The sequence below is a fragment of the Scylla paramamosain genome, chromosome 9 (assembly GCF_035594125.1).
Source record: "Scylla paramamosain isolate STU-SP2022 chromosome 9, ASM3559412v1, whole genome shotgun sequence".
In the NCBI taxonomy this organism is placed as follows: domain Eukaryota; kingdom Metazoa; phylum Arthropoda; class Malacostraca; order Decapoda; family Portunidae; genus Scylla; species Scylla paramamosain.
Genome location: NC_087159.1, coordinates 23,612,213 through 23,622,500, shown reverse-complemented (window position 1 = coordinate 23,622,500; position 10,288 = coordinate 23,612,213). Strand labels below are relative to the sequence as shown.

Below are 10,288 nucleotides of genomic sequence, written 5' to 3'. Positions count from 1 at the left end.
CTACAGGGAGTTCAAGCTTATGAAATTGGTCAACCACAAGAACGTGAGCACCAGCAGGGAGCAGGGAGGAGCTGGGGGAGCTGGGGAGGAAGAGGGAAGGAGGGAGGAGAGAGCTTACAGGGAATTCAAGCTCATGAAGCTGGTCAACCACAAGAATGTGAGCACCAGCAAGAGACAGGGGGCTTGGTAGGAGGTTGGGAAGGGAAACAGGAACAAGGTGAATGGCTTCTTAAGATCAGGATGTAAAAGCATTCATTTCAATATTTTACTTTCTTGGGTATAGTTTCAAAGTGGAATGAGAATGCCATTTTATTGTTCTTAACTTTTTTTATAGAATCAGATCTTTATTTAAGTCATAGATGATGTATAATTCACTGCATACAGGTTAGTCATAATAATCATTATAATCAAATCATCATCAATATGAACAATTGCAATAGTAGGTGTCCTGCTTATAAATGCAGTTCTTCTAATTTCCCTTCCTTCTTTATTTTTCCTGGACCATTCTCTGCCAAGCTCTGCTTATAAACTCATTTCAACATGTTATCTATGGCTACTCTTTCTTGGGATTTAATCAGTTATCCTTATACACTTTATATTACCTGCTTGGAGATTTTTCCTTTTGCCATGATTGATGAATGAAGAAATCACACTTAATAATTAAAATTTTATGTTTAACCATAGAAATATTTCAACTTACAAATAATAGTGTAAGACGCTAAACACTGGATACATATTTTACACACTTCCTTTTGTCCTTAAGCTTGGTTCAACTTGATCTGATCTTTTGAGGTGGTTCATAGACAGTATTTTATCCATTTACCCCCTTCCACTTACAACCTTTATAGCTTGCCCTCCCTCAAAAAAAAAAAAAATTAAAAGATGTCTGTCTTATTAGATCTAACTCATCCTGTGATTTCCAGATCATAGCCATAAAAAATATTCAAAATTTTTCATTGTTACTTCCTCTATCTCATTTGGATAGCACCACTGCCATCTCTTCCAATTCAAAATTTGATTTTTTTTGCTCAGGCCTTTGGTGAAAATTCACCATTGGGTTATTTTCAATTTCTTTCATCTTCACCTTTACCCCCTCACTTTATCATGCCTGTTAAATTTTTCATTGTTTTTTTTTTTTTTTTTTTTTTTTTTTTTTTTTTTTTTCCATGCACTTCATGGCTTTGACCCATAGAAAGCTCATGGTCTTGATGAAATCCCTTTGAGTGTTATCTTTAACTGTGTTTCCATGCACACATCTTGTGTGGCCAAATCTTTCCCCTTTCTGTTAGCATTCCACTTTTTTTTTTCTAGAAATTCATAAACATTTAACATGATTTTATGAAGGGTGACTGACTTCTCAAATCTTAAATCATTCATACTGCTGTCTTGTTAGTTTCATCCTTAGAGGTTTTGAGTCTATCCTCTGCAGGCAGATGCTCTCAGTCTGATCAAAAGTACAAGTTATGTAAGGGTGATCTTGTAGCTTTGCACAATGACACATTACTATTGTGCAGAGAGCCAGACTCAATGGGAAAGGCCTGGCAATATATTACAGGTCCCTATTTCAAGTAATGTTAGGCTAGCCCACCTCCACCTTCACATGATGCACCTTATTAGTATATCCTGTAGAGTGAAAGCAATGATCTAGGCCATGACTTTTTAGTGATAAAATAGATAAATCAATAACTAATTAAAATTGACATAAAAGAAAAAAGGAATAACAAAATTTTTCATGACAGTTTATATTTGTAAAGCCAGTTTTTAGATAGACAATCTGGTGGCTTTTGTCCCTCCATAAAGAACACTATACTATCCCTGCTTGCTGCTAATGGCTCCTGTAAAGTCAGCAGAAAAGGGAAGAGAGGTGGTAGAAAACCTTAAGATCCTTGTATGCCAAGGATGAAGTGTCCCCTTTCATATTCCTCCACCTATCAATTTGACACAACCTTCCAGATAACTATCCCCTCTTCTTCAATGACACTCTTTCCCCCTCTTCTACACTGAACATCTTCAGTCTGTTCTTTATTTATACAGTGTTCCCTTGCGTATTTGTGGTTTCACATACTCCCAGATTTTTACCAGATGTCCCAGCCGGCTCAGTTTTTTGGCCTAGATTATTCTTTCAGTTATCATAAATTACAGTAAACCCTCAGTGTAATGAACATATATGATGGAAACCTGTGTTGCTAAAGACAAAAAATTTGCTATATCCAGAGAGAGGAAAAGAGAGAGTTGTGTGACAGCCAGTGACCTTTACAACTCTCTCTCTCTCTCTCTCTCTCTCTCTCTCTCTCTCTCTCTCTCTCTCTCTCTCTCTCTCTCTCTCTCTCTCTCTCTCTCTCTCTCTCTCTCTCTCTCTCTCTCTCTCTCTCTCTCTCTCTCTCTCTCTCTCTCTCTCTCTCAGATAAGTTAACAGAGAGAGAGGAGTTCTGTTTTGTATCAGCCAGTGACCTTGGCAATGGCTGATGACACAACACTCTCTCTCTCTCTCTCTCTCTCTCTCTCTCTCTCTCTCTCTCTCTCTCTCTCTCTCTCTCTCTCTCTCTCTCTCTCTCTCTCTCTCTCTCTCTCTCTCTCTCTCTCTCTCTCTCTCTCTCTCTCTCTCTCTCTCTCTCTCTCTCTCTCTCTCTCACATAAGCTAAGAGAGAGAGAGTGAGAGAGAGAGAGAGAGAGAGAGAGGAGTTCTGATTGCATGTGTCAGCCAGTGACCTTGACAATGGCAGCCAGCACCCTTAAAGGAGGGAACATTATACCAGAAATTTGGTAAACAGAAGTTTGTTATATCAAGGGTTTACTGTTTAGTCTCTTCATTTTACATTGTAGTGTATTTTTTTAATTAATATATCACATAATCTATGTATAATAATTGTTTTTTTATTGTGTTAAAGTGAATTTAAAATGCATTTAATAAGTGTGAGATGTATATTTTATGGTTTAAAATATAAATATGGGTATTCTTGACCCTTGTAGAGGCAGTTTCTCACATTCTCAGATTTTCGCTATTCACAGGAGGGTTTGGAAAAAAAACCCATGAATAGCAGGGGAACACTGTAATCTAAACTGGAAACTTCACATCTCATCTCTAGCTAAAACAGCTTCTGTAAAGTTAGATGTTTTGAGTCGAAGAGAGGAGTTGATGAGATGAAAAGTATTCCATCCTGTCTAAAAGAGCGATATGAGAGGAACACCCCCATACATGTGAAGCATACTCCATACATGGATGGATAAGGCCCTTGTACAGAGTTAGTAGCTGGGAGGTTGAGAAAAACTGGCGAAGCTGTCTCACAACACCTAACTTCGCAGAAGCTGTTTTAGCTAGAGATGAGATGTGAAGTTCCCAGTTTAGATCATAAGAAAAGGACAGACTTAGGATGTTCAGTGTAGAAGAGGGGGACAGTTGAGTGTCACTGAAGAAGCGGAGATAGTTGTCTGGAAGGTTGTGTTGAGTTGATACATGGAGGAATTGAGTTTTGAGGCATTGAACAATACCAAGTTTGCTCCGCCCCAATCAGAAATTTTAGAGAGATCAGAAGTTAGACATTCTGTGGCTTCCCTGCATGAACTGTTTATTTCCTAAAGGGTTGAACATCTATGAAAAGGCGTGGAAAAGTGCAGGGTGGTATCATCAGCATAGAAGTGGATAAGGCAAGAAGTTTGATTTAGATAATTCATGAAGAGAGTGGATGACAGGACAGAACACTGAGGAACACCACTGTTAATAGATTCAGGAGAAGAACAGTGACCGTTACCACAGCAGCAATAGAATGGTTAGAAAGAAAACTTGACATGAAGTTACAGAGAGAAGGATAGAAGCCATAGGAGGGTAGTTTGGAAATCAAAGCCTTGTGCCAGCCTCTATCAAAAGCTTTTGACACATCTAAGGCAACAGCAAAAAGTTTCACCAAAATCTCTAAAAGAGGATGACCAAGACTCAGTAAAGAAAGCCAAATCACCAATAGAATGGCTTGACAGAACCTATACTGGCAATCAGATAAAAGATTGTGAAGTGATAGATGTTTAAGAATCTTCCTGTTGAGGATAGATTAAAAAACCTCAGATAGACCGGAAATTAAAGCAATAGATGGTAGTTTAAGGGATTAGAATGTTCACCCTTTTTAGGAATAGGCTGATTGTAGGCAAACTTCCAGCAAGAAGGAAAGGTAGATGTTGACAGACAGAGTTGGAAGAGTTTGGCTAGGCAAGGTGTAAGCATGGAGGTGCAGTTTCAGAGAACAATAGGAGGGACCCCATCAGCTCCATAAGCCTTCTGAGGGTTTAGGCCAGCGAGGACATGGAAAACATTGCAAAGAATTTTAATAGGTAACAAAGTAATTAAAGGATGGAGGAGAGGGAGGAACAAGCCCTGAATCATCCAAGGTAGGGTTTTTAGCATAGGTTTGAGCAAAGAATTCAGCTTTAGAGATAGATGTGATAGCAGTAGGTTTGAGCGAAGAGTTCAGCTTTAGAGATAGATGTGATAGCATTGTTGCCATAGAAATATTGACTAGGATTTAATAGTTTTGGGACAATAATGCAAAGGACTTCTGGACTATAGTTCAGGACAACTTTTCAAAATAGGTAGTCATAGATCCCACATGGGGAATCATTTTTAAGAAATTTCTGTCAAATAGAGATTAGTCACTTAGATACAACTTGGACTACAGGTAATATTGATCATTAAGTTTTTAATGGGAGTGAACTTCCTGATGCAGCCAGGTAAGTAGGGTAGCTGAGTCTTGGAGGTTAGATTTTGAAGGATTAAGACGATATGTCCTGAGAGTTAATTGGCAGCAGACAAAAGGGGAAGGCAAGATGATGTCTAGCAAAGGAAGGGAAGGTTGTATATGACCTGAGGGTGTAGTGAGGGAACCATCCCAGTCTAGGTTGGATGAGGTGAGATCAGATTGGAGGAAGTATGGAGTAGGGATTATGGAGGGGAGGATTAGGAGAGAATAATGTTGCTGCTGCTGAGTTTTATTAATATTTTGTAAGTAAATTACATGCTGGTCAGTCAGATTTAGGATATTCCATATTTAGCAGTAAAATAAATGAAAAATTATCCTAAAAGCATAATTGGTAGACAGAAATCTCATGTAGAACTAAAAAGATGTACAAAAGATTAAAGGTAGGACTAAAGGATTTAAGGACTCTGTACAATGCACTGGTTTGAATAGTTAGAAATTATCATGAACAGCTAAGAACAGCTACTAATTTAAGGTAGCTAACCAGGCAAAGATAAACAGAAAGGGTTTCTTTCAGGTATACAGAATGAATAATAGAGAATCAGTTGGTCTAATAAAATCATCTGATGAAGCATTACTTACTGTATATCCTTGAGTATAGGTTGATCTCAAGTATAGGTCAACCCCTGATTTTTGGCCAGAAAATTAGTATTCTATGGTATACCTTGCATGTAGGGTGACTACCTACATGTAGGGCAGCAACCTCTAATATTCACTGAAAGATTCAGACATGAAAAATTCAAGTTAAAGAAAGAGAAAGGATGAAATTGATTCTTAAATAGAGTGGTAGATGAATGGAACTGATTCAGTAATCATATTGTTAGTGCTAAGACATTAGGGAGCTTTAAGAGAGGATTAGATGGGCTTATGGATGGGGATGATAGATGGAAATAGGTAGGTATATTTCATACTGGGGCTGTCACGTGTAAGCCTGGTGGTTTCTTGCAGCTTCCCTTATTTCTTATGTTCTTATGTTTACCTGATGAAAAATTAGATGACCTTGGAGTGCTGTGCTGGTATTAAATGACAAGTTATAATATTAAATCACCACATTTTATGGGGATATGAGAGGTGTGTGTGTGTGTGGAGAGAGAGAGATTATCAGTATTATCATTATTATATAAGTGGAATCATTTTCAATATGAATAAATATTTAGCTTCATCTTTAAAGTGATTGTGTTGGTTAGTAACCCCACTGTCTCATTTAATCACTGACCTCAAACACAACACAGACCACACCCAAGCACCTGGGCTGAAATCCCAAGTGTACCAATGAGTTGACTCTAGTATAAATCAGGGCACTGATCCCACTCCTTTACTTTGACCTAGAGTTAGGTCAGGCAATGACCCAGCATTATCCCCTGATAATACACACACACACACACACACACACACACACCACATAGTGTAGTGGTCAGCACGCTTATCTCACAACCGAGAAGGCACAGGTTCGAGGCAAATAGGCAAGCCTCTTAATGTGTAGCCCTGTTCACCTAGCAGCAAGTAGGTACCTATTAGTGTACTCAATAGTTTTTCCCTGAAAAATGCATCTCATCCTCATAAATCAGTGCACAAGTTGGTTTTTAATAAATTATTAAAGATAAAAAAACTTTTGGCAGTAACAGTTTTGGAAATAGTGTTTGTTTACACACATATAATTCCTACACTGATGGACACATATTGCCAGCATCTTCTAAATGATAGAATAAAGGATCAGTTGATCAGACAGAGGCTTGAATATGAAATTTACACAGGATTTTTAAAGGACATTTCAAAATTATCATGGCAATCAAAGAAGTTAGTTAGGTGTTATAAAAAGAAGCAGGAAAGCTGTGTGAAAAGTTCCACCCATTTCATAGGTGAAGAAAAGAAATCTTTGAGAAAGTTAATTTCACATACCCTGCACTATCCTATTCAGAAACTGTAGGGAAAAATAGCTGAAAAATGTAGCATCTCCTTACGAGTTATTTGAATTATTTATTTGTGGTGGAGGGTCTTTTTTTTTTTTTTTTTTTTTATGTAGGAAGGACACTGGCCAAGGGCAACAAAAATCTAATAAAAAAAAATGCCCACTGAAATGCCAGTCCCATAAAAGGGTCAAAGCAGTGGTCAAAAATTGATGGATAAGTGTCTTGAAACCTCCCTCTTGAAGGAATTCAAGTCATATCAGATGAATTTGAAGAAAAAAAGTTCATGTATATGCAGATTTAGGTAATTAAAGACAAAGTTGAAATATTGCTCATCTGATTCATCACTTAAGCAACATGGGGGTTGCATACATAGTCATAATTTATGTAATAATGCTTAATAACAGTTATATTACACCTATGGATTTAGTTAGAGATTGACAGTTGTCTTAATTTGATGGTTGAATACTGAAGACAATAAATCATAGACACAAGAGCAAGTGATGTGTATGCTTCTTCTTTACAGTTACAGTAATGTGCTTTAGATTGAGAATTATGGTATAGAAGATATGGAGGATGAAATAAGAACTGACATCAGTTGCCTTAGACAGTGAATGATGCTTACTATTATGATATTCCACAGATAAGAAATCAGTTTATGATGAATTTCAGAAGAATTTATGGGGTGGTCCAACTTTGTAGTCTTAACCTTTCCCAGTGGGGTGTCTATTAGTGTGTATATGCTCCAAAAAAAAAAAAAAAAAACGGTGTATCTATATATAGATACATTCTTTTTTTATTATATTAGTTTAAATGTATATAAAAGTTTTCTTTTCACACACATAATTACTTGTGTCTGGCATCCCAGGCCTGTCCTTACAACTATCAAATGCCTGAAATTGTCAGTCACCCCTCGTGCATTGCTGCTGGAGGACGTTTATGAGAGCTCCCCTTGAATCTTACATTTATTCCTTATTATGCCATTTACAAAAAAAAAAAGCTGTAAATCCTGATGAGATGGATTTTATTAGTTCAAGGCATTGATTATGATTCCTGGATCTAACATTCACAACGGATGCAGGTGGCTCCTACATATACACATGTATCTAAACTCATTTGTAGGGAAAATTATACAAAAAACACTTACTGTATTTCCAGGTATATTAGATGCATGAGCATATAAGGTACACCCAAATTTTTGCAGACTTAATCAGGGAAAAATAATAAAATATGCTGACCTCAGATATCCTAGTTGAATGTTTCACACTTTTGCCACTTTTTCCTTAATTAATGTGCTGGTTATAAAATTTTCATGAAGAGGAATACAAAGCTGTCATCACTGTTTAAGCAGTAGGTGTTTTCACTATCATCACTTGTAAACATACATTGTGGTGCAAGTTTTATCGTTGTCAGAACTTACAATAATGTTCAGGTGTTTCAGACACAGGCTTTCTTACCATGTATTGAATAAATATATTTGCAGTTTACTACCACAGTTTCATGTATATAATTTATGGGCATATAAATATAATGTATAATTTGTAATACTGAATTGCTAATTACTTGCAAGTAACTTTGGAAACACTTTTGTGGTAAAGTGTTTGGAACTTCTATGGTACCAGTGAGCCTATCACAGCACTGAAACTGGCATATGTCAGAAGCCCAAACCTATCTAAACCTGACTTTCAGCATATAAGATGCAATGTGATTTTTTTTTTTTTTTTTTTTTTTATTTCTCTCTCTCTCTCTCTCTCTCTCTCTCTCTCTCTCTCTCTCTCTCTCTCTCTCTCTCTCTCTCTCTCTCTCTCTCTCTCTCTCTCTCTCTCTCTCTCTCTAGCATTAAGCACACTTCACACTTCATATGATTACATAAAGATTCATATGTTCATTTGAATCTGCAGTAGTATCTATACATATATAGATGTCAGTTTATTCACATGTATCTTTATTTTGCAGTGGAGTCTATATAAACATAGACAGGAATGCATCAAATGCAGGGAATCAGTATATAAATCTGTGATTAAGATTGGTAGCATCTATATGTAGGCAGTTTTTTATTTGGTGGTACACCCTTTTTCCTTGTTGCTGGGAAGGGTCTCTCTTTATATGAAATCTTTGGGAGGGTTATGAAGTCATAAAACTATTATTATTTCTTAAATCAAGGTATTATATATATATATATATATATATATATATATATATATATATATATATATATATATATATATATATATATATATATATATATATATATATATATATATATGTGTGTGTGTGTGTGTGTGTGTATGTATGTATGTATGTATGTATGTATGTATGTATACACACACACACACACACACACAGGGTGTCCCAGGAGAAAAATCATACATTCATTCAAAGCCAGAAATATTTTCTGGTCAGATTCCTTTAACCCCCATGGTTTAGAAGTTACAGGACATTTATATATGAATCTACATCATTGGCAAGTGGCTGCACATGGGCTGTCCTGCAACATCCAGCTGATCACTGTTGCCATATGGTGCTCATTATGTTTTAACTCATTTGCTACAGTATAGTGCATTCTTAATTTCAGTTTTATCTTCATTTAGGAAAATCTTGACACGTAATCAAGTAATGTCCTCATGATGCCAGTGCCTACCATTGCTGCCATCTCGTTCCCTCCTCCCCCTCACCAATTCTTAATGCATTCATATTAAAATGTCCTGTAACTTCTAAACCATGGCATTAGAAGGATTTGACCTTAGAATATTTCCTTGACATATGATGAGGCCATGTCCTAATACACCATTCTAAAGTTGAACCAATGCTTTACTAAAAGCAGTTTAGTTAGTCAATCAGTGTCTTGTGCAAATTTATGGATATTTTACGTGTTTCTACAATCATAGATTTCATGTTTAATGGAACATGACAAACATGACTGCATTTATTAGATCAATCGAGTATTGATAGGCCTTGAAGTAGTTTAAATGGTTGTATCATTTCAATGCCTTTATATTATGTTCCACTGTTGGTTTCATGTATGGAACTGTTATTTTAAAATCTCATAGTGGCCAAGAACAGTGAAAAATAGATATGATGGAAGATATTGAATCTTAAAATCTGATTTAATACCTGTGAAAACTTCTTAATAATATTGTGTCCCTTCTGGTTTATAAGTTACTAGGAATGTCCTATATCTGATCTAGTAACTTCATGTTCTTCTGTGGTCTTGACCATCCCATTATTCAGTTCATAATATCAGTTTTACCTTTCTTTCTATATATCAGGCTGTCATCCACAAGGTCACTTTTTGTTTCAGTACAGTAATGTCGTAGTATACATCTCTGTATATTTGTGCATTTCACTATCATTTCAGCTTGAAAGTAAATTTCAAATGTCTAATGCCTGTTTTCACTTCACAGATTATTGGACTTCTGAATGCCTTCACTCCCCAAAAATCCCTGGATGAGTTCCAGGATGTATACTTAGTGATGGAGCTAATGGACGCCAACCTGTGTCAGGTGATTCAGATGGACCTTGACCATGAACGTATGTCTTATCTTCTCTACCAGATGCTGTGTGGCATCAAGCATCTCCATTCTGCTGGAATTATTCACAGGGTGAGTTTACTTGAAAGATTGTTTTTGTACTTTTCAT

At 36.4% G+C, this 10,288-nt stretch overlaps 1 protein-coding gene across 14 annotated transcripts in view; it reads left to right on the top strand.

Annotated features, from left to right (window-relative positions):
- Positions 1-10,288, top strand: part of LOC135103725 (stress-activated protein kinase JNK-like) — a 310,917-nt gene that overhangs the window by 203,726 nt on the left and 96,903 nt on the right. For 13 of the 14 annotated variants that reach the window (XM_064010369.1, XM_064010360.1, XM_064010371.1 and 10 more), the window contains 2 exons: positions 1-157; positions 10,054-10,251. The exon at positions 1-157 is cut by the window's left edge and continues 87 nt beyond it. In XM_064010369.1, the coding sequence (XP_063866439.1) occupies positions 1-157; positions 10,054-10,251 (355 nt within the window). The remainder of the gene's footprint in view (positions 158-10,053; positions 10,252-10,288) is intronic. The other variant, XM_064010368.1, reaches the window with a different exon arrangement.